General features: G+C 44.9%; 2 protein-coding genes across 3 annotated transcripts; one reads left to right on the top strand and one right to left on the bottom strand.

Moving 5' to 3' along the window:
* Window positions 1-1,723: 1,723 nt before the first annotated feature.
* On the bottom strand, window positions 1,724-10,204 carry pkdccb (protein kinase domain containing, cytoplasmic b). Of its 2 annotated transcripts, XM_031580903.1 has the most exons (7): window positions 8,764-10,204; window positions 8,177-8,293; window positions 6,531-6,802; window positions 6,135-6,214; window positions 5,697-5,804; window positions 3,414-3,590; window positions 1,724-2,143 (listed from the first exon to the last, which is right to left on the bottom strand). In XM_031580903.1, exons 1-7 carry the CDS (start codon window positions 9,397-9,399, stop codon window positions 2,034-2,036), a joined length of 1,500 nt encoding a protein of 499 aa, XP_031436763.1. In that variant the 5' UTR covers window positions 9,400-10,204; the 3' UTR covers window positions 1,724-2,033. The 2 variants fall into 2 exon arrangements, with proteins under 2 accessions (XP_031436763.1, XP_042565758.1); XM_042709824.1 differs by lacking the exon at window positions 8,764-10,204 and having other exon boundaries at window positions 8,177-8,729.
* Window positions 10,205-11,292: 1,088 nt separating this feature from the next.
* On the top strand, window positions 11,293-24,582 carry disp2 (dispatched homolog 2 (Drosophila)). Its single transcript, XM_031579874.1, has 8 exons — window positions 11,293-12,063; window positions 16,562-17,008; window positions 17,087-17,116; window positions 17,373-17,496; window positions 18,407-18,534; window positions 18,970-19,085; window positions 19,171-19,268; window positions 19,467-24,582. Exons 1-8 carry the CDS (start codon window positions 11,972-11,974, stop codon window positions 22,962-22,964), a joined length of 4,533 nt encoding a protein of 1,510 aa, XP_031435734.1. The 5' UTR covers window positions 11,293-11,971; the 3' UTR covers window positions 22,965-24,582.
* The last annotated feature ends 51 nt before the right edge of the window (window positions 24,583-24,633 follow it).

Genomic DNA, 24,633 nt, shown 5'->3' with positions numbered 1-24,633 from the left:
CATTCTCTGTCCAGCGAAATGGTTTGCAGATTCGGGCCAGTGAGAGAGAGAGAGAGAGAGAGAGAGAGAGAGAGAGAGAGAGGGAGAGAGAGAGGGAGGGAGAGAGAGAGAGAGAGGGAAAGAGGGAGAGGGAGGGAGAGAGAGAGAGAGAGAGAGAGAGAGAGAGAGAGAGAGAGAGAGAGAAAGCCTGTGGGAAGCCCATGTGCTGTGCTGGAACCACAGGACTTGAGCAGCAGAAATATTCATGACATCTTATTTATGCTTCAAGTGAAGTCCTGTGTCAGATTTAAAATACAAAAACAGCCACAGTTTATTTAATAGTACCCTTAGGAACTATGTTAGAACTTATGTAAGTAGAGTAATGAAGGGTTTCAATAGGAAGTATTTTTCATGCACTGTTCCATTTAAGAAAAAATGTGTAATAGGCATATTGTACTACAGGCTAGTTGAAATAAAGCCACATTATATAATATTGTTTCCGTTTGTTAAGGTATGTCTTTGCCTGTAACTGGTTTCAAAGTCATTTTGTTGGTATGTGGTCATATGGGAGACAGGTTAACACACCTTTTGTGCCAGCTAGCCCTTCACTATGCAGTTTTGTGCTCTGGGCCGTAAACACTGCAAAACTGCTTGTACAGCAGGATGTCAACAAATATATTGCCAAATACACTGTCATTGAGCTGTTATCAGAGTCAACTGTAGTCTTTTTGGGCTGTAAGTGAATAAACTCGCTGGACAAAAACATACAATGTCAACTTTAAAACGTATTCAATACATGTATTCAATAAAATCAAATAACAACCGGTTTAGCATACAGATCCATTTATTATATAAAACATACGGTCATGGTGCTGTTACTCCATGGTGTACAGCCATGCAGCCATGGTGCTGTTATAATCCCAATGCTCTCTGATTCGCAGAATCTCTTCCTAAGGATATAACAGTCCTCAGTTCACACCCATAGGGTGAATATCTCTTCAGCCACTCACACAACCACCGTGAAACATCTCACAAGAATCACCATGTTCCTCATGTCCCAAATGGCTTTTCAGTTTTAACACTTTTTCGAGCTATCCAAAAACTACTGTAAGCCTCAGCAAAACTCTGGTCCCCGTGCAAGTTTCTCTATTGAAGTCAGAGTTGTTGGAAAACAAAAGGTCTTAAAACAGTGGAATGGACTTAATTAGAGAGACTTGCTTGAAGCTTGCTGAAGCTTCTTTTTTTTGGTAGATGTGTTCTGCCTCCTCAGGCGTCTCAGCAAAAGCTGTCAGCGAACCGCGACATTGCTGTTACTGTTTTTGTATTAACACATATTTTTTTACATCGACGTCACAGACGATTGGTCCTGTGTGTGTGCTGGGCTCGGCATGTTCCACACTTTTTGGCCTGCTAGGGGAAGCGCTCTTCATCCTCTGCACAGCTTCTGGGCCAATTAACAAGTAAGTCTGTTTGAGTAAGCGCTTGTGTTTTCTTTTTTTTCTTTCCTCCCCTACTTGTTCTTCGTCTTTTGTTCTCTCGCCAGGCGTGAAGCCACCATTAGCGAGTGGAGCTCGCCGTCTTGTCAGTGGGGCATGAGTCGTACAAGCACACAAAGACAATAAGACAGAAACAGACGTGTTTTTCCCCACGTCTTCATCTTTTAGGGAAGAGGATGGTGGGGGATGAGGTGGTGGTGATATGTATGTGTGTATGTGTGTGTGTGTGTGTGTGTGTGTGTGTGTGTGTGTGTGTGTGTGTGTGTGTGTGTGTGTGTGTGTGTGAGAGTGTGTAGGCGGGGGGATTAATTATACCTGAAGGGGAATCCCTTTCAATGTCCCCAGGCAGGGGAATGGCAGTCAGATCAAACGACCACCGAATGAAAACCCCTATAAATACATGACATTCATGTGCTTCAGACAAAGTCACCATCCCCCTCTCTACACAGACATACAAACACCGCCACCTCCGCCTCTTTCCTCTCCTCCTTCCCCATCCTTGAACCAGCACACAGTCCAAGCCTGGTCTCCACTGAGCCTCACTGAGTCTTCTGTCCCCTACTGTGGGGCTCCTCCAAGACTGGCCTTGGTCTTTCGCATATATACCACGGAGTGCACATCTGGAACAAGATGGCTGAAGCCGCTCCGAAACGTGGCAAGGAGACGTCCTGTGCAGAGTGAGAGAGAGAGAGAAAGAGAGAGAGAGAGAGAGAGAGAGAGAGAGAGAGAGAGAGATCAGCACCCCCACTCACAAACTCCACAAAGCCAGTGAAGAAACAGCCTGTGAACTTCAGAAAGATTTATTCAATATCCGCAGCCAACTTCTAATCATGACTCACTTGTGTTTCTTTAAGGATGCTCCAGCGCAAAGAAAGAAAAAAAAGGGGAAAAAAAGAGAAAAGACTGACACAGGCATGGATTGAAGCTCTGCTCTGAGCTGTTTAAAACTTTTTATGACCATAAAAACAATAGTCTAACTGAAAATATATAACCCTGTCAAGGCGCACACCAGATGGGTTCGCTTACTGCGACTCACAAGCGACTGTTTTGACCATTACAGCTAAATTACAGGCTGCCTGTGGATTTAAATTGCAATGACACCTTATGAACTGACAGACATATTTATAACAGTGTCATGCGGGCTTTACAACAAGACTTTAAAGCAGTGCCTTTCTTCTTCCCCGTGTCTTCAGAGACTTGTGAGGGAGTTTTATTGGCACAGAGCCAAAAAGGATTTCACCAACATTCATCTCTCACCACACAAGACACTCCTACACAGAGGGCTGTTTTTAAAGAGCTACCTACTCAGCGAGAAACAATGCGTCTGAGCAGCGCGTTAGATTAAGTGCTACCTTACATTTAGCAGAGTAATGGTGTCCTATACACCTTCATGCCATCTAAAAACAGTGTCCAATAAAAGTCTCCCTGTCACTTTAAACAAAACAGTGGTCTGATAGATTATGCTCAGACTAGCAAAGATAATATGGCTAGGATTCTTCCCAAAAATTATTTAGCCAATCAATCATGTCCTGGCACCAAACAAAACCTTTAAGGAAACTAAAGGTCTGCTAAAGGGTTCACTACATCTAGTGCCTTCAGTTCAGGATAGGAACACCCTATACATCCACTATCTAGTGCCTTTAGCCTTTTAAAAACTGATCTTGATCTGCTCATCCTCACATCCTCTGTTTGTATTTTAGACTAAATTTAAACATGCCTGTGTGGTATGGCACTCACAAGAGAAACAAGGACCCTTGTCTCAACTAGCATGCAAAAACTTGTACATATGAAAGACTATTAGACTATTAGAAACAGTTGGTGGTGTCTGAGGTCTTAGTTGTTTGTCTACGATTTTTATCAACTGAACATGTGATCCAGCTAAATCAGCCTTAGCTGCATTAATGTGATGTTTTATGATGTGATGCTGTGGGAGCTAACCTGTCCAGGTCCTCTGGCCCCTGAGGGAGAAGCTGGTGCACTGGGGGTGGGAGTGGCAGATGGCGGCCGCCTCCCTGGTGCTGTGCACGGAGAGAACGCAGCCCTGCTGGTTGTAGGAGGGCCAACAACGGTAGTCCACGTTCCCCGCGCTGCTCACGCCTCGCATGCTTGTGTACTCTGGAGAGAGGGAGATAGAGAGAGAGAAAGAGAGGAGATAGAGTGAGAGTGGAAGAGAGCGAGAGAGAGAGAGAGGCAGAGTGGGAGTTGGAGGGGAGAGAGAGGGAGAGAGAGAGGGCGTCAGGCCAAATGTATCATATACACAACAGTATACATATCCTATGCTGCAGAGAGGAGGGGAGAGAGCGGGGGAGAGGGGAGTTGGGGGAGAGTGCCCAAACAAACCCAACAGAACGAGGGAAACACAGTAAATGAGCCATATGCAAAGACCGTGTAGGGGAGCGAGCGGTTTGAGGAGGGGGGCGAGCGCTGGGGTTGGGGCTGAGGCCCAACCCATGGGGTACGAGTGGAGGAAAAACACAGTTCCCACTGGCAGCAAGACTGACATGAAGGAGCGGGGGGCGGGGAACGGAGACGGAGCTGAGAGGGGCTTACAGTCATCCAGACACACATGATGGAGAGAAATCCTGTTAGGTGGGCCTCTTGATGAAGTTCCCATGGACAAGTGAGGAAACAGGGAGAGACAGGGAGAAGGTGAGGGGCTCCGAGCGAACAAGGGGGGGAGGAGAGTGACACGGCTAAGCTTTGGCTTGGGGCTTGAATGCACAATATAACCCAAGTGTATGATCCTCACTTCCTTTAAGGAGAAACAGAAAGGGAGGAGGTAGGGAGTCTCGTGCGTACAATCAGTGACATGTGGGACAAGGACGAATTGGTACTTGGCTCTTCTAACAAAGCATTCAAACTCAGTGTACCATAAGAACTCATAAAACAGATAAAATAGCCTTGAGAGAAATAGAGATTTTACCATCCCTCCAAGCCTGTGTCAATAATGCCTTCTGGTTCGTGATTACTCTATTAGTCACAAATAGAGTAAATAAATAATATATTTCATAATGACTGTGTTATTGAGCATAATGTGGTTTTTAGCTAAGTGTTACCAGAAACACCAAAGTCATTCAGACACAGACACAGGCAGAAGGGTCCCCACCGCACCACTAAACTCATCTGCTAAACATTAACAGGGCCAAGTAAGCCATGAGCGTGCACACACACACACACACACACAAACACACACACACACACACACACACACACACACACACACACACACACACACACACACACACACACACACACAAACACACACAGAGCCCCACATATGCTCCCCGTCAGAACAGAAGTTCTTCTCATTCGCCAGAGGCTGAAGTGTCGTGTTACTGTTGCGTGTATGCAAGTGTGCATCTATATGTGTGTGTGTGTGTGTGTGTGTGTCTACGTGTGTGTATGTGTTTCTTCACCTTCATTACTAGTGCTGGAAATGTGTGCAGGCATACTAATGGGAGTCGAGCCGGCCAGCGGTGACACAGAACAGCAAACAGAAGGGGGGTCTTTACAGGGGCAGAAAATGCACGCCTTAAAAAGCCAGCCGATGCGTTCACATTTCAAACTGTGCATCGGCAAGTATTTATAAGTGATTCCAGAGGTGCCGTTCAGTTTACACCGAGCGAAAAACATAAAGAAATGTGTTATATACATTAACGCCTGGGCAGTGACATTGCCCCCGCCTTCAGAGGCTTTTACTGAAGTTAAACTCTGTCAAGGTGTAATTTATAGATGTCAAAGCTGAGGTCATCCTCAAGGGAATGGTGGTAAAAAAACCAGCAGAGGGGAGGGAGACAGTGCAGTTTCACCTCTGCTTGAAGGAGGATTAAGTTTCGGGCTTTCCTTCTATTTTTTTTTTCAGCGAGAGGGGACCTACACGTCGGCTGCCGGCATGCTTCAAAGGCGGTGGGATTTAGGCAGACACGAGGTTCAGCCACGCGTCTTTTTTTTTCACGGCATGTGGATTCTCAATCTCGCAGCGCCGGAGCCAGCCAGCCAGCGAGTCAGCCAGCCAGGGAGGCGAGGAGCGTGGAAGTCCCACGCAAAGCTTTATAGCAGCTGGAGAATGAGAGTATCGGGTGACCATCTGGGGGGGGGGGGGGGGCGACGGGCGACCCCCGCACCCTTATGATGGCTAATGAGGGAGGGGCGGGGAGGTGCTCTGTCAAATCCATTAACACGTGTGCTGGGGAAAACCATGCTCCAGCGAACGAACCTTACCTCTGATTAACGTGGGAGGCAAGTTCTCGAGGTGGCGTCCAGACCTGAAGATGTGGAAAACCTCTTCAAAGGCCTCCAGTGTGCCGTTGGTGTTGTTTCTTAATTCAGCTGGGGAAGAAAGAAAGATTATTAGTCAACATGCCCACAGGCCCTGAGCAGGTATAATTAACAGATACAGTGCTTACAATTAAACAAGAACATAAAAGCACTGTCTGAAGTGGTATTGGCCCTATCAGTCATTCAATCTTTAAGAGACTGCTACACATGTCCTCGCATGACAATCTGTTTTGGTGATTACTGACTTAACATTTTTAAGAGTTTGTTTAGACAGCGTTCTAAGCTCTATGCTGGGAAACAATAGCTACCAGTGCAGGTTCCAAAAGGTACCCCAAAATGTCTAGCATGACTATAAATAAGCACAAAAGGAATTTCACCCACCTGTTGAATTCATAATCTGATCAACAAGAGGCCTTAGTGTAACTGGAGCTTGGTGAGGTAAAAGGTAAAGGAAGAAATACCTGCCAGGTAAAGAGCACAACAACAAAAAAAGTTTGAATCTGTGGAATGCAAACACCTAACTCCAAAACCACAAAGTATTCTTGTAAACAGCTTGACTACAAAGTCCAAAACAGTAAATCTATCCAGGCAGACAGCTGCACACTTGCTTCTGATACAATCACTAAGCTACATGTTTAACAACTGATCTCTACAAAGCTACGTGCTGAAAGGGCAGCGATAAATCACTTTGAAAATGCCACTGCTGGCGTTCCACCGTCAATTTTTGACACAAAAAAGCCTCTGGGTCGGCACCTTGAGAATGTCCTCTTGCCTCACCTGTGGGCGTTGTAGAGGTTTCTCATCTCGTTCATCCCCTCACACAGCCCTCGCTCAGAGCAGCGGGCGCTGAAGTTGCGCAGGGGGAACTGGAGCAGGCAGTCGGCGTCCGTGCGGCAGAGGGGCTCCCTGGTGGTGGCGTCGTCCAGGTCGGTGAGCTTCAGCTCCCCTTCTACCATCACAAACTGCCTGGGCTGGAAGTCCAGCAGGGCCACGGAGCCCAGGGGAGACTCGGACAGGAAGTGCAGCAACCGGACCAGCCCAAGACACACCTGAGGAGAGAAGAGGGAGAGGAGAGGAAACATGGTCAAGGCCACTCTGCACTTCTTATATTTTGTACATGTGCTCCTGTATCTCAACTGGTAGAGCAAGGTGTGTGATACTCAGCCTGATACTAAGGAGGCCCACATACCGCTGACAATGAAAAATGACAAATCTGCATGGTAGCCAACAGGCAGTCACTTTGGAAAACAGCATCTGCTAATGCTAATTAATCTGCTAATAAATACAAATGTAAATGTTATTATTTCTTTGATAAAAAATATGAGTTTTACTCTAATCTCATGTCATAGGATAAAAGGTTAAAAATCATCCTTTACAAAGGTTGCTTGGTGAGAGTACATATAATGTTAAGTCACACCATAAGTCCTGATCTGACCAACTGAAACCCAGCAATAGAATGTGATTACAAATCATAACTTCTCGGTGCTGTAGTTTAGTTTGTGACTGTTTTGACGTAGGGTGAAAACTAAAATGTGATCTCCTTGCAGTCAAACACGAGGAGTGAGACCCAGATCACGAGTTCAAATAAGAATTTGGTCTTTGACTTTAAAGTGGAATGAATGAGGAGGGGTTGGCTTTCGAGAGGGTGGTGGATCGCTTGGCAGAAAATGATTTTGTCATGGTGGGAAGCATAGCAGTGGCATTAGGTAACCGCTTACAGTCTCTCCTGACGTACAGTATGGTAACACTAGCCTACTGTAAAAGAAGAGCATACTGACACTGTAATAAACCTGGTTGCTATCTGCTCGGTAACGTCTATGATTCCGTCAAAAACAGCTGGGTGATTGTGGCAATGTTTTTTTTCTTTTACCATCTTATCACATACATAGTATATTGGTGTAACATAGGAACCTTGTTAAACAACACCCAAACAAGACATGCAAGCGTTCTGTGCTTAAAACCCATGACAGGAATGGTATCCTAAAACATGCTCAGACGCAAACCAACTGTTGCGTACGTGCCCCGTCACACATGTAGAAGTAACACATAGAAAGTCGAGCGACAAAAGAGCACAGACATAGATACTGAGAAGCTATACATGAGAGCAGCGGTGGAAAATTAGCAGCGCAAGAGCGAGAGTGACATCTGAGATAAGCGCTAAGCCTCAGACATCTCTCTTCCCCTCATAGTATTTGATCAGCCTGCCCTGAAACGAGAGTTGGTGGGGGGGCCTAAAAGTTAATCCACTCCAGGCCAGGAATGTCATGCTGCCACCCCCAGCCCCCACCTCAGGTAGGGCCCCGTGGGGGGTTTAGAGGTGGGGCTCCCCTGATTAACACTGTTGGGGAAAGGGGGTAGGGGGGAGCGACTGGAGGTGGAAGGTGGGGCAGAGGGAGAGGGAAAGGAAGGAGGGGGGTCCTTACCCGAAAGCGCTCTTCCCAGGGGCTCTGCAGAAGCTGGATCATCTGAAGTGGAGTCCCCTGTTCAAGGATGGCTGTAATCCCTCCCGCTGGTGTTTTATCCCGACAGTGACCTTTGAGCTTCGAGCCAAAACGTCAGTTAGTACCTTCGCGTATTTGGTTGACCTAAAGGTTATGGCGTTTTAAACTACATGGAAAATTGCTTACATTGCATAATCAAAACAGCAATATTCTTTCCCGTTAACAAGTCCCTCTTGTGTGCATTTGATGGATGGGTTCGGTCTGCGACCATGTGTGTCACATAGAAGCCGTTGCAATAATTGCCTAAATTGGGTTTAGTTAAGTGATGTGTTATGGGGCAGAGCAAATAGAGGGATCTCGTTTTACCTCCCCTCACAGACGCGCATTGTGCCTGTCGCTTGTTCATTGTATACAGCTTCAAATTAGACTAAATGGTAGTACTGGTTTTAGAAGCAACTCAATTTGTCAAAAGGCCCCTGAGCAGAAAAAGGAGTGTATTAGCCATCTAAGACACGGCGCTTAACATGCCCTTCTAATGTTGAGGTACTAACTGAAGTATTTCCACCTACCTTTACAATATTCGGGTGTTGTAATCTCTGCAAGAGGATTATTTCTTTCTTCAGTTTGAAAGACACAAGTTCGTGGCAGCCCACAGGATCTTTAAACTCCTCAAGACATTTTCTCATGTCAGTGCCTTGGTCATTTATAGATTTGAGCGCAATTGTTAATCCATCTGGCAAGTCTGCTTTGACGACAAATTTCGTGTAGCCCGAGCCGAGGAAATCCACAACTTTCATGTCATCGAGCTGGTCGCAGGCAACCATATCTTCATCTGGCGAACTGGATCCGATTAATATTTCTTTGTGGTTATATTTACGAACCTTGTCTGGCTTTATTGATGGATAGAACGACACAAAGTTTCCCGAAAACTCCAGTAGATTGTCCCCATCCGATGCAATGTAGAAGGGTATAATTTCTTCGTGTCTCTCCTGAAGTTCTTTAAATAAAATATTCTGTAGTGAGAGAAAATCCACGTCAAGGTGTCGGCTGGCAAATGTCTTTTCTTGGAGATCATAGTGCCAATTCCTCATTAGAAATGTTGAGGCGAGAACCAGCAGGGCGAAAAGTGCTACGGCGCAAAGTGGGCTTCTTGTGGAAGACATGCTCTGTCTTGGGATGTGACTTACACTGAGGGCTGTCAACATACCTCTCTGTAGTAACGTTTTTTGTCATATGTAAGCAAATCTACCGACCGGTCCTCACTTTGTCATTTGAGTGAGCTAGACACGCCTCTGAGCGTGACTACGCCTACCGTAGAAGCCGATTAACATCTGGGTGGAATGCCTCGAATGTTAGCCTCTTTTTTGATGGCTCAAGCACAGGAGGAAAAAATCGCGCCTGTATCAATATTAAAACTCTAAAATATATAACCAATAGACTACAATTGTCCAGCGACTGTTGTAAAACAAAAACTCATCTTAAAAGATAAAACATCTATTTCGCATGCTTTTTTCTGGATATATGGAAAAGACAACCGAATTCCCCGAAAGAGACAAAAAACAGCAGAAGTTCATTTTTGTTCATTTCAGCGGTATTTCATTCTGCCTGACAAATGAATAAGAACAAACACAGCAGTAAAGGTGGTACTTTCTGTGTGCGCTAGGGGGCAGCAAAAAAACGGTCTAATGTCTCGTTTAGTTGACGTTGGGGGGACAGGGAGGTCAATGCATTGCATGTAACCTTTTTACTTGTTTGGAGGTGGATGTTTGTATCAACTTTTGTATGTTCATTAATTTAGATCTTATTTGTATGTATTCGTTTAGAGCGAATTTTCCTTTGTTTTTCCTTTATTTAGACCAGACACATTAACATTAAGAGTTCTTACATTATCAGTATATTCTGTTAGCCTGTAAATCGGAGCATTAGACACTCAGTGTTAGACTCACAATAGCTTGCAGATATGCTGATATTACCATCAAATATAAATATTTCTCTTACACACACACACACACACACACACACCAGAGACTTCCCTCAAGCAGACTACAGGACCACACACACACACACACACACACACACACACACAAACACACACACTCAACCCCTCAGCCAGTTACTAGAGAAAGCTTGTTTGCTTGAAGTGCACTGAGGCCATAAATAAAGAATTCCCATCACATCGCTGCTCACTGAGACAAATCTGCCACAGGAAATTACCATGGGTGTCGCTCCAGGAACACCCACAATCCCAGGCAGCCAAAGCCGAATGAACACAATCCAGGAGAGGCCGTTCGTAGGGACATCAGCCACACAATGCATAATAAAAACCCTCTGGTTATTTTAAGACTGCTTGTACAACAGAGAAATGACAGTCCTAACAACACAGCAGGCGGTCAAAACTGATCCTAAGCCAGTGTACTGCGTATCAACTGACAAGTCAGAAAAGAGCTTACATTTCCCAGGAAACATCTGAGGTACTGAGACACCACTGGATTATTATGGGGGAGGGGAGAAGAACACTTGAGGTCTGTTCAGTGTGTTTCTAAAATAGAAAATTAGAATCAGGTGAATGATGAAAATACCTTACCACAGTTTTGTGCCTGAGCAAAGCTGTCTAATTTAACATAATACACACAGACACAAACACACACACGCACAATCACCCAATTACAACTCTTTGAAGATGGCAATTAGAAGCAAATAGACCTGCCCAGAGCTCGTTCTACTGATTCACAAGAGTTTTTAATGGATAGAGCCTTTTGTCCTTTTAATAGTAAAAAACCCTTTTTTTCCCCAAACTGAAATAATGGAGTTACCCACTCAAAAGAGCAGGCTCCAACAGTCTGATGTCAGACATAGCCTTATAATTTAAACTCTTGTCTGGACTGTGAAAGCATCACCCTTTATTTATTCATATTAGCTGGGGCATTGGTTTTAAGAAAATTATTTTTCTTCCGAGGAGAGGAGCATGAGGAAAGTCGTGCTCGTTGCGATGGGATGGGGGATTGGGCAGATGTGGTTGGGTGATTGATTTTTTAAGGATTTCGACGACTCACAGCTGCTATGCCAGCGCCTGCTCACCACAGGCCTCTCTTCCCTAGTGTTGTGGGCAGGGTGAACTAAATCAAGCGGACATCCCAACTCTCCCTGTCTGCCTGAGCTTCGATTTGCTTGATTAAGCTTTGTAGACTGTCTCAGCTGGGGGCAACGATGACGACCCTGTTTTCAGTTGTAGCTGAAGCACTATCATGAGGGAGAAAATGGGCACCAAAGAGAGAGCTGCTGCTTAGAAATATTCAGATAATCATCTTTCTGGCTTATTAGTAGCCTAGTGATCTTACAAGGTGTTAAGATTATTCATATGCTAATGCACACTGTGTTGTACATTATCCATACTAGATTGAAATGTGTTAAAATGATGGGTCTTATTTATTTTAAAACTGGAAATGAGACATGATATTAACGGGTGAAGGCGGTAACAGCGCCGTCACACTTTCCACTGGTTACCCTATTTTCACCAGCACCACCCTCGGCTGAACAGCGATCGTTCAAGTCTCCGTCAACTTATCCACACTACAGCGATCATCACGCTGCGTCTTCCAATAGGAGACGAGGCTGAGGTAAGCACGGATACATCCACTCAGTGGTAGAGAATTAAACCGATATGCTTACACCCGATGCGCATCATTTTGCCTTAATCCTTGAGACCGTCTCTAGTAGTACACTAGATATCTGACCAGACGGTTTTCCACCGAGGTATTTGGAAAAGGGGAAGGCAGTATGGATGCAGGGTCCGTATCCGAGAACATCACCGAAGCTGAAGAAATGGATACGACAACAGCAGACAGACCCGCACAAGAGGCATCTCAAAGGTAGTCGATTCATTTTTTTTCCTCATGCCTACATTGTCGTTATAATAATTCGGTGTACTGGACATGAAAGTATGCGATTCATGATTGTCGTCAATCCGAATAAACGCTATTCGTTGTTGCTACTCACGTGTCTTCCACTGATAAATGTTGATCCACGATCGATGCAACCTCATGTCTCTCTAGAATAGACTCAAGAGGGGAAACCCGAAACATACACATAAATAAACAGCGTAGTTTTATTTTTTGTATAAGGCCAATTAATCGCTGATGCACTTGAGTGGTCAGTGACACTCGGCTGTCATGTTGACAAGCAGTGGCAGCCAGAGACCTTTTCAGAACGCAAGGAGAAGCTCTGTCATTGAACTCCCAGCCAACCGTATGGTGGACATATCAAGAACGTAGTTTCCGCAGACAGTGATGACCACCTGGTAATCCTAGAATTCATACATTTTATAGCACAATGTCAAACACACACACGCACACATACACAATGTAAGCACATGCGTCATTTATGGAATTAATTCACATAGAAGCAGGACCTGTAAGCCACTATTATTTAAAAAAACAATGGATTGTAATTATTTTTGCTGTTGAACTACTGATGTTTGTAGTCACATTTGATTTTCAACAATCCAGTTGGAGACTCACAGAGCACTTTGATCTCTGTATCACCTAGGATGTGGCTTTGTTTACAGCAAATTATCTAACTTGGTTGAGCATGAAGGTGAAAGGGCTGTCATGAGTGAAGAGTTCTTTCACATGAATAGAGTGCGAGTTGAAACAATTCTGAAACGAGTCTAAAAGCTTGCCTTGTCACAGATCATCATTTTGATGTTAGAGTCTTTGCTTTACAGTTCCACTGTTCCCAAACTGTTGATCACAAATCGTTTGGAGAACCATAACCTTTACCAACATAAGAACTAATTGCACTGCTCAAAGTGATAAAACCTATAACAAAACATTATGACTGTGTTGCATGGACCAAGAGACTGTGGCATGTCAGTGGTCATTTGGGGGCATGTTACATTATCCCACCATGAAAAAGAAATCATCCTGATTCTGTCTTCCTGGATAGTAGAACATCTTAATTGATTATAATTACTCCAACATAAAACACCCTATTTCCTATAAAGATAATGGGCTGAGACATTAATTGGCATGACTCTTCTCATAGTCATATTGAGGTGTTTTTGGTCAATATGGATGTATTTCAGTCAACGTTACTACCCAGATTACTTACTTTCGCTTTCTCATCTGGCATGTAGAGGCATCAGTTGTAATGTAGGCAACATGCCTTGTGATTCAGAGATACTTCTGAGAATCCGTCACTTGAGTTAGTCATGGAGTTATTCATGGGGTCTCTTGCAGGCAAGCATTTATTCTTATGGGAAGGGGGCTCTGCTCATGACCACAGCGTATTATGCAGGAGACGCACTCATGCTCTACTAACCTTAAACGCTTCATGCCGAGCAAGGGGAAATAAGGAAAGTAGATAATGAGAGACGTGCATTTTTAAGGTTTGAAAAGGGGGGAAGCGTCATCCTATTTTGAAACATTCTCTCTGGGTTTTCATATAAGGGAAGAGAGAAATAAACCCCTGCTTCCAATATCAAAATCAAGCTTAAAATCGTCTCACACAATAGCATCCTACATACAAATTGCCACATCTCTTGGCTCTTGGATAGTTTCACAGAGCAGACAGCATGCTCGTGCATTTAAAAAAACGACATTGCACATGCTTGTGCACTTGCATTAAACCACAGAGCCTGGAGCCCCTTCTAATGAACCAGAGCTCGTATTGTTTTGTCTTAGCTTCTTCTCACTCCTCCCAGCATAGAACATGATGGCAGTGATTATGTTTTCCTTCATAGATGAGTACTTGGTAGCAAGCAGATGGTGCCGCACGTTTTCTACTCGTTTAGAAGTGTGTGTTTGCAGGGGAGGGGAGGGAGAGGGGGAGGGTACTACCATCATGGCAATAGACCTCTGTGAGTCACATTTTGGGTCTGGCTTTATAGCCATTCTGTGGAGATGGCTCAGTTGTTTGCTAATGTGCTTCTGTGCATGCATGGGTCTCTCTTGCGAGGGAGTGCTTTGATTTGTTAATCAAGAGCTCACGCTCTGTTCTCATCTGTTGTTTACAACACACAGAAAAAAAATTATAATGGCTGCAACTGTTCTTCAAACCAAAGGGAAAATAACTTGTTTACGTGAAATGGGAAGCATAAGCTGAAAATGCAGTTTTTATTACTGCCGATATCCAGACTGCGTCACACAAAATATATGAAATATTTACAACATAATGTAGAACTAAAACCGAAAATTGCTTTTGCACTGCTGTATCTAAGTCTCACCTATGCAATAACAAGGCAATAGTTCCGATGCGGCCTCCTAGCTTTTGCATTTTTAAAGTAGGAACATGTAAAAAAAAAAAAAAAAATGTGTCAGTTCTATATATAACCTTATTACCTTATAAGCTTAACAGACTAACTTCTTCTAGTCATAGAAGTTACATGTTTTACATGAGTCTCATGTGGTCAGTAGATTAACATTAAGACATTTCAAAGGAAAGGGCATAGACTGTGCTTTGAACTATGTAGTGAGTGCGGTAAAATCTTCTCATGTCGTCTGTATTTCATTCAGTTAAGCCCTAGTAAGCACAATGAATACCCTGTTGTCCTGGTGGGTGAATGTCTCTTTGAAGAACCTAGGCCCTGGGCTCACTGCAGACGCCTTTCACAGCTATCGGCTCTCCTGTGTGTGTGTGTGTGTGTGTGTGTGTGTGTGTGTGTGTGTGTGTGTGTGTGTGTGTGTGTGTGTGTGTGTGTGTGTGTTTGAGAGAGAGAGCTTATTCCTTAGCAGGGTGGTGGGAGGATAGGAATGTTGGCAAAGGGTTAAGTTAGGACAGTGACTGAGACACAGGGGAGATGAGAGACCCATCAACGCTGGGTGTGTCTGAGGATGTGACAGCATGGATCACAGCCAAACTCAAGAGTTGCGTTGCCCTTTCCTCCCCGCATCATTTCATCTTTATGACAAACACTGCAGGACCTGCCAGCCTGCTTGGCAACACGGAGCCCTGGAATTGAAAAGTAAGGACAGTATGGCAAACATTTTCTGACAATGCATTGCCCACCAGTGTCAGCGCATCTCGTCTTTACCCCCAGCTTCATTAGCCGCCGTCGACGACGAGGGTGTTTACTGTTGCGGTAAGCGAGGTGGGGAGAGTGAAATGCAGCTTGGGAGCCGCATGCTGTGCCTCAGAAACAGAAACTCCCATACCTTGTCAGATCAGTGTGCAATATGTCACAATGCAGCACAGCAGGGCGCATGGCAGCATGCGCTAAGATGGATGGCCCAGGAAGACATCCCTCTTCTCCCTAGGCCCTGGAGGGCTGACTTTCATTCTGCCTTTTGTGGAATAAAGCCCAAAGTGATAGTGTGAGGCAATTATGTATTGTTATATACAAGCCACCTTTTGGTTTCAGATTACGGTTGCATACTTCAATTGGCACGGCGTTAATATTTGCCTCTGCCCTGTAGGATAAACAAAAATAGCGCACGGTAAGGGAAAACCTCTGTAGCCGCAGAGAGCGTCTGTCTCAAAGCATGATTAAAAACATCTGTCTTTTTAAAGAAAATGAAGTTGCGATTAATTTGCTGCGAGGTCAGCTATCCTTGAAGGTTAGGAATGTAAACAGAGGATTTGAGAGCGCCTCATATGGCACTGTGTTTGCACACTCCATCACCTAGGTAATGGAGTCAGGGCTCTCTGACGCTTCTCCCCATCTCTGCAAAAACAAGCTTGCATAAAACAAAACTCAGACAGAGAGAGAGAGAGAGAATTTTAGTTAATTTGTTTTCATTATAATTAAGTAATAAAGGCTTTTGTCTAAAAACATACCCTACTATATGGTGCCAGCCATTCCACACTGCACAATAGGAAAATATCCACCTCTAGAAGACCAACAAAATGTGTTTAATATTTTGCTTTAATATTTCAAAGCTAACACACAGCTGTTTACAGCTCTAAATCTAATGTTTCCTCCGCTGTCGTTTGTAATATGGTTACGTCTCCTGTCTGTAATTAGTCCTCCGAAGAAACAGAAGTCGAAGACATCAACGTGAGCATTTCCCTGTTCTGAGAGAACGATGATCTGTGTGCGATCGGGCTGTAAAGCATGAGTCATCTATTGTCATAAGAAGCCCTGGTCGCCCGTTCACAGGCCTCATGTGTGTTGACAGGCCAAACAGATGGAGTCTTTCTTCTGTACTTAATTGGGCCTTCAAGCGTTGTAGCAGCAGCACATCGCCTCACCCTCATTACAGCAGCAAACTTAAACTCAGAGTTTACCTCAGATTAGGAGTTCACCACTCACATAAGGAGTTAACAACACACAGATAACATTTCTAAAAATGCATTAATGCTGTGCGTGAGAAATGCGTGCGCTTTCTCTGATGTCGGTCACTTATCTGTGTCCTCCTGCCCACATGACAGTGAGATTCCGGAGGTTTCTCTGTGTCCGCCGGACACCCAGGAGTCGGAGTCCCAGATGGTGCTGATTCCAGCAGATGGGGACCAGCCCGGGGACAGCCTCAGTCACCCCAAGCCTTCTCCCTCTAGCAAGCTCTACCATCAGGTTTGCCCAGGCTGCTCAGATCCCTCACCCCAGCTCAAGAGATGTCCCTGCAACTCCACCCATCACCAACACCACCACCACCACCACCATCTGCAGCAGCACTCGAGCAAGACCAACGCCTGCCATGACACCCTCCCGGTCACTGCTGCCTCGCTCCCGGACTGTTCGATGGGAGCCAGCACAGTGAAGACTGTACACAGCTGTGGACCTTCCCACCCAGCGGCCACGGTGCACTGCCATTGGCTACAAGGGTCACATGATGGCGGCAACCTTAAGCCAGTTCAGCACCATGTTGTGACCGTGAGGTGAGGAGTCAACCTGATTTCTTTAAAGTATGGCTGTAGCAAGACCAAAATAGTCATAAATGTACATTTCTGTTTCAGGAATAATGTGCCCTTCAGGATCCCCAGAAGGTCAGTTCCCAATTTTCAAATGTACTCAGAATATGTTGGGAAAAGGGTGTAGAAATAAATGTTTTCTTCACCCTATTGCTTTAGATAAAAATACAATTATTTGCCAGATTGCCATGAGAAATGTATAAAATTACATTACAGCACATAGACAATTATGATTGACGCTGAACAAGATAGCTGAAAAGCCACCGTAGAGCTTGTAGGTTTGTAGAAAGTTCATGCTCCCCACCAAATCCATCTTTTCTATTTGAGACAGTTATGCCCAGGTGATTGTGGATTACCCAATGACAGTTCTTGTCACATGCCTGGTGGTACTGCTGAGCTGTTCTCTCGCTGGGCTGCTGATGGGGCCCCTGCCAGACTTCTCTGACCCGTTAGTGGTGAGTGTCTTTGACATGGCGATCATGCTGAGCCAGGCTCCTGTCAAACTTTAATGGCCATCTCTCTCTCGCCCTCCTTCTCTGTCCATCTCTCTCTCGCCCTCTCTCTCTGTCTCTCTCTCTCTCCCTCTCTCTCTCTCTCTCTCTCTCGTCCTCCTTCTCTGTCCATCCTTCTCTCGCCCTCTCTCTCTCTCTCTCTCTCTCTCCCTCTCTCTCTCTCTCTCTCGCCCTCTCTCCCTCTCTCTCTCGTCCTCCTTCTCTGTCCATCTCTCTCTCACCCAGCCTCTTCAATCCACGTTCTGGTCTTCTGCCTTTTCCCGAAACAATTAGCGGGTGCAGAGGCTGGTTTAATGGCTTAGAGATGCCAACTTATAAATAATACTGTCTAATTATGTAGCAACAACAGTCTTGACACTCACTGTTTAGGGAATCATTTCTGCCATGACTGTTTTTTTAACGTGTACACTAAAGTCACACGTAGGCATGGACCTATATTTAGCTTATTTAGCCAATGCTTTTATCCAACGGCAGTTACAATACATAGAAGGTATATATTTAATCCATATGTCATCACTTAACTCTAAATTAGTAGTGTAAAATAGATATAAGCGCAGGTAAATGTGCACCAAATTCTCCACCTGCTTCTGCTGAAAGCGTAATTAGTTTCTGGACCTTTCAACTAAATTACCATAAGCATCCTTAGAGGCACAATGAACCCTGCGAGGAGGACGCAGGAAAGGGTCCATTTGTATTCAGCTCTGCAGATGTTCCCCGGGAAAAAAATGTATTCAGTGCATTGTTAGCTTGACTCAAAGGATGTTGCTAGTAGGATGCTGTTGTCTCTCTTTTTTTATCCTCCCTCCCCTGTGCTTTTAATGCCTCAGCCCTCACCTGTGATCATTTAATGCAGGGGTTTGAGCCTCGCGGGACAGACATCGGAATAAAGCTCTCCGCTTGGACCAAGCTGCAGCAGAGCACCGGCCCTGGAAAATTACTGTCTCTCACACCGCACAAGCTCGCAGACAAGGCAGCTGGGAGGTACTACACAAAAATGGCCATGTGCATGACAAGGCCATGTGTTACATGGCAACAAGAGCCAGGCTGAACCATGGGAGCCCACCATCTCTCAGGCTAGCTTATGTAATTACACAGCAGGAGAAGAAGGGATGAGCCTGGCACATCTCACAAGCTATACCAATAGAAAGCTCGCTATGCTGAATTTTCTCAATGAGAAGATCGTTCTCAAATCATACAGACTTAACACAACCCAATACATACTCTATTTAAGGCGCCATCATGGCGAAACAGTATTTGGCATATACGGCTATTGAAGAATTGCACCGATTTAAACAGCCAATATTCCACAAAGAATAGTTGTTTTTTTTAGCCAACATTTTTTTTTGGGTGGTAACAAACAATAAATGGTCACAACTACTCACATGTTGCAATGTGGCTTTTATCATTCTTTGGCAGTCATGAGAAAAGCCATGGACCGGATTCTGATGGATTCCAAGAGCACTCCAAATCCCGTCTGAGGAGAATGCTGGAGAGAGATAATGCTTGGAACAAATTCTTCTGTGAATCACCTGGTAATGTACTTGTTTCTCTTGATTAGCATCAGTGTCATAAAGAGAGAGAAATAATTATTTGTATTTGCTTTTTTTCTCTTTACAGGAGAGCAATATGCTAAACTGGTCTTCCGTTCTGGGGACTCTGCAAGTCTTTGGAGCCTGAAGGCAATCTACACCATGTGTGAGATGGAACAGATCTTCGTAAGCAATCTTTGCTAATCTTGTATTAGTATGTCACTAATAATGAAACCAGGTATGGTTTGTCTCGTTAATGTAAGATGTCCATCTACTGAAGCAGATATAGACTCTAACAACATATACACAAATCTATTTCGGCACGTAAAAGAAAAAAATTCACAACAAGAGCAGATGAGTACCAATCCTTTAATTTTGTTTCAGATACGCTCACAGCCTCACTTCCAAGACATCTGCAAAAGTGTCAGGATAGATGGTGATGGTGCCGCTTCGAGGGGAGAGTGCTGTCCAAGCTGGTCCCTGGGGAACTACCTGATCCTCCTCACCAATGCATCTTCCTGCCATGCTCTGACTGACCAACAGGTCTCCGACAGTCTAAGTCTGCTCCGGCACTGTGCCCCCTACTACCATAACGGGCATCTGGTCGCGTCGTGTGCGGAGAGAGACAAACATGGCCGCTGTGCGTCTGTACCGAGCAGGTGCAAGCACTCGAATGCCGTCTTCCAGATACTGCATTTTCTGGTGGACAAAGACTTCCTTGGGCCACAGACTGTTGAATACAAGGTGCCTTCTCTGAAGTACAGTCTTATGTTTTTGCCCCTGGAGAAAGGGGATTCGTTGATTGACATATATCTGAGCCACTTGGAGGGAAACGACTTAACATATAACAAAACCACTATAACAGGGATGGATTTGGGCATTAAACAGACACTTTTCAAGTATTATCTGATTCGGGACTCAGTCTACCCAGTTCTGGCCGTGCTTGTGCTATTTGTCACAATGGCTCTGTATACCAAATCTCTCTTCCTGTCAGCGCTGTCACTGCTGGCAATCACAAGCTCCCTTCTGACCTCTTATTTCTTCTACAAAATAGCGTTTGGAATAGTCTTCTTCCCTATCCTCAACCTTAGTGCAGTCTTGGTGTTGTTTGGCAGCTGTGCCAATTACGCCTACACCTTTTTTGATTTCTGGCTCCAGCAGCTGTCCCACAATCCTCCAGCCTCAGTGGAGAAGAGAATGAACCGCGTTCTCCAGGAAATGGGGTTCCTGATTCTGACGTCAGGTCTGACCTCCAGTGCCACATTCTTCTCAGGCTACATAAGCAGCATCACCGCCATCCGGTGCTTCGCTGTGTTCCTGGGCACAGCGTCACTAATCAACACACTATTCGCCCTTGTTTGGCTCCCTTGCGCGCTAGTGTTACACGAGCGCTACACCATCACCGTTGCCACTGCTGCTTCAGGACCCGGATGGAAGCCATGTTGCACAAAACGCCCTGGTGGATTCTGGGACACCAGCTCAAGAAAACGCTGCCTCTTCACCATAGGGCAGAAGCTAAGAGGTTTGAAGCGTGGACTGGCAGACACATCAAATTTACTCTTCCTGAAGATACTACCATGTGGAGTGGTCAAGTTTCGATATATTTGGATCTGCTGGTTTGCAGTCTTGACGGCAGGAGGCACGTACATATATTGTGCAGGCCCAGGCATGATACTACCCACCTCAGACAACCATGGAGCTCAGCTGTTTCGCTCCAGCCACCCTTTTGAGAGATACGACACAGAATACCAACACCAGTTCATGTTCGAACGCAAATGGAGGGGGGAGGATAAACCTTTAACACTGACTCTTGTTTGGGGTGTCATCCCTACTGACTCTGGGAATCACTTCGACCCAAAAAGCAGCGGCGAATTGGTCATGGACACCGAGTTCAACATGAGCCACCCAGATGCCCAGGTGTGGCTTAGGGACCTTTGCGGAAGAATACAAAACCAGAGCTTCTATCTGCAAGGTTCCAACGACCACGAGGAAGCAGAGGACAACGCATGTTTCGTGGAACAGCTCATTCATTGGGTGTCCATCCGGCGCTGCTCCGAGAGCGAGGATGCCTTTCATTTCTGCTGCAATGACATTCCGTTCCCTTACCCGCCCAGCGTTTTTGAACAATGCCTTGGGATGATGGTGGCAGAACAGCATTCAGAGGGGCGTCTCCCCATCAGTGGTGGCTTACGCTTTGACTCGGAGGGCCAGATCACAGCTCTCGTCATCGCTTTGAAAACCTCACATCTGTACAGTTTCAATTTCACCCGCACTACACATTTCTACAGAGAAGTCCAGTCCTGGTTTCAGGAGGAAATATCTGTGGCCCCTCTGGGTTTACAGAAAGGCTGGTTTGTTAGCGAGCTGACATTATACGACCTGCAGGAATGTCTAAGCACAGAGACGTTAGAGGTGGCAGGGTTTTCCATTGCCCTCACCTTTGCCATGCTACTTTTGACAACATGGAACATCCCACTCAGTTTATATGGGACTGCAGCAGTGGGTGGCAGTGTCTTTGTCACTGTTGGTCTGCTGGTATTGTTAGAATGGCAGCTAACTGGCGTGGAGGCTTTGTTCCTCTCCGCCTCTGCAGGACTCTCAATTGACTTTGTAGCCAATTATTGTGTTTCATACAGCTTGGCTCCACATGTAGAGAGACTTGGGAGAGTAGCCCATTCGGTGAAGAGGATGGGCTGTCCAGTGGCAACGGGGGCAGGAGCCTTTTTTTGTGTCGGCGTTGTCATGCTGCCAGCAACCGCCCTCGTCTTCCGGAAAGTTGGAATATTTCTTATGCTCGTGAAATGTGTAGCATGTGGTTTTGCAACTTTTTTCTTTCAGTCTTTGTGCTGCTTTTTTGGTCCTCAGAAGAACTGCGGGCGGATATATTTGCCATGCACGACCAAGAAGACTGACAATACAATGTCCACCTGCACCACAACTGACAATGCCTCAACCAACACCGCAGCCAATGGGGCCTTTGTGTGTGGAACAGGACCAAGAGTTCGGAAGAATTTCAACCAGGAGGAGGCTGGAGGAGGTGGTTTCTTGTGCCCAAACCAGCAACACCACCGACAGAGAGCTCCTGGGAGTGACAGGGACCCGGAGCAGTATGAGCTTCAACCCCTTGCTTGCCAGCTGAGCGACAGCTTTGAGAACAGCACCTGCACCAGCAAACTGTCCAACAGACCCTCTGTACTCTCCGACGACATCCAGTTCTGTGGCTTAAGTCCAAGGGGGGAGTATGACAGGGTGAGCATGGAGGCAGACAACGAAGAGATGAGCAGTGGGCACCACAAGAGCTGCAACCCTCCTCCAGCTCTTCAGACCTCTTCCCCGTACATGAACACCTCGCGTCCTGCGGTTCCTGCCCACGACCTGGCCAAGGAAAGACTATGGTGCAAAAAATGCAGAGGACAAGGTGGTGCAATCAAGATATGGAACGCGTCCGTATCATCCTCACCCTCGTCAAGTATGGAAGACATCGCCGTCTGCCAGTCCACAAGCAGGAGAGCTCAGAGGTTGCTCTCAATCGATGACGCCACCTGCGGTGCCTTGGAAAAGGATCAACACAAGCTCGTCTCTCGGTCACACAGCTCACTCGAGGGAATGGAAGATACCAATGAGACTTGCCTGAGCGAAATCGAGCCTGGGGCTTCACTCCCAGAAATAACCTTAGTGGACACGGAGGAGGAGTTGCAACCAGGCCACCTGAATGGCACGAGGGACACCTTACGCCTTTCTCTTAACGAAAATGCTTATGATACACCTTCCCATGGAGGCGGGCGGGGACGGACCAGCCAGAGCGACCTGACAGTCGTTTTGCCAAACAGTCAGCCTGATTTGCCAGATGTATGGATCAAGCGAGGAGAAGACAAAAGCTAAAGGCCAATCCAACTTCTTGCTAATCCAGTTTTCAGCATGATCACAACTATTTTTTGTTGTAAAATATTCTCAGCAAAGATTTCAATTGCACATTTCATCCTGGATCTCTAGGCAATTACTTGACATAAATCTGTAGATGTAAAGAAGACTTTCAAAGTTTGTTTTCATTGTTTGGAACAACATAGGTATATGATTTGACAGAACTTCACACTCCACTAAAAGAGCATTGTACACATACAAAAATGGGTTTTGTCAGATATAGGCTGGTGCATACAGTGAGGATTGCCAGTTAATTGGCAAAACAGCTAGCTTGGGATGGAATCAGCATGAACTATGACCTTTATTTTTTGCCCAGTAGAAAACTGCAATGTGTGAGTACCACTGAATAGAACTACGGACTAATCGACTACAGACTGCTTGACATGCTGTGACCTCAGAAATGAGCATGTTGCCCAAGCCTTGTACTCCATTTTAACAGACACCTGTACACCTTTGTAAAGATATCACAGAATGTGCACTCAAGGCTTGTGCCTGTTCCAAGCATCACACGGGCCTTTTCACACAAAGGTTTGTATTAGGAGCACAGAATGCTGCAAGAATACAAGTTAAAAGAATATATGTGGAAGCTATTGTAACAGTTTTGTGCCATGTTTTATTTAAAATGTGAATATCTACGTTAAATTAAAATAATATTTTTGTCATGTGAAGGATAAAAGTACAGGAGGGAATCATTATTTCACAAACATGTCACAAGAAATTAGGTTTAAATTAACTTGTGAACATGAATTGAATTATGACAACTGTTAAGCCATAGAAGAGACAACATAAAGGATTCCCAATATTTATACGATGTATTTAATATGGGGTGAAGTGTTCAACCAGCCAGTTTAAGCATGTGCCAAATGACTGATATGTGTTGATAAAGATCATGTAACTTTGTCAGTTAGTCCTGGTGTACTTGTGTGTGTTCTACTAATGCAAGTTTAGAGGACAATTGTATCCATCAAGTTCATTTGCAAAAACAAAACTCAAAAAAGTGTGCTGTGCTATATTGTTGGCTTGTCAAAATGATTTTGCCCTGGAAAGATTTTTTGTTTAAGTGTCTGATGTTTTCAAAAGTTGAGCCCATGCTGAAATCTTGCTTATGATTAATTGACTCTGTGTATAGAAAATGATATTCACATACTCTATGCAAACTGAATTTCTGTTGCTCAACCCAGTCTGCTAAAGTCTACTACAGATATTTATAACATTTTATCTCGCTATGATGTAAAATCACACCGTATATAATTGAGGAAACTACTTGAGTATGATGAAGACAGAGTATAAGTGTATATTAACAATGAAATGATTTACCTTTCCAAGTGCCAAGTTTATATTGTATTGTCAAGTGTGGCAACCAAAGGTGTTATTTGTTTTATTTTGTAAATTTGTCAATGATAATGCTGAGAAGAGCAGCACTTGAATTCATGAAAAGATCTCACCTGCCTTAGAAATATAAGGAACATTATGTCGCAGGAGAACTTCAGTTTGTGAAAAAATGGTATTTTCAAACTTGTAAAGTTGTACAGGTTACAACTGTGGAGATGATACTTGATTAAAACACTTCTTTCAATAACGTGCTATATCTTTTTTCTTAAAATGATATTTAGATGAATGATGCTTGTCA

This window comes from Clupea harengus, chromosome 14 (genome assembly GCF_900700415.2).
Source record: "Clupea harengus chromosome 14, Ch_v2.0.2, whole genome shotgun sequence".
Classification (NCBI taxonomy): Eukaryota; Metazoa; Chordata; class Actinopteri; order Clupeiformes; family Clupeidae; genus Clupea; species Clupea harengus.
This window is presented reverse-complemented; position numbering and strand designations above follow the sequence as displayed.

Coding starts and splice junctions, on each gene's coding strand:
- pkdccb (XM_031580903.1), bottom strand. CDS start 9,399: ATGTTGACAGCCCTCAGTGTAAGTCACATCCCAAGACAGAGCATGTCT. Junction 6,803..8,176: donor CCTGGGAAGAGCGCTTTCGG/GTAAGGACCCCC, acceptor TTCTCTCCTCAG/GTGTGTCTTGGGCTGGTCCG. Junction 3,591..5,696: donor GCCTCCCACGTTAATCAGAG/GTAAGGTTCGTT, acceptor CCCTCTCTCCAG/AGTACACAAGCATGCGAGGC.
- disp2 (XM_031579874.1), top strand. CDS start 11,972: ATGGATGCAGGGTCCGTATCCGAGAACATCACCGAAGCTGAAGAAATG. Junction 18,535..18,969: donor GCAGACAAGGCAGCTGGGAG/GTACTACACAAA, acceptor ATTCTTTGGCAG/TCATGAGAAAAGCCATGGAC. Junction 19,086..19,170: donor ATTCTTCTGTGAATCACCTG/GTAATGTACTTG, acceptor TTCTCTTTACAG/GAGAGCAATATGCTAAACTG.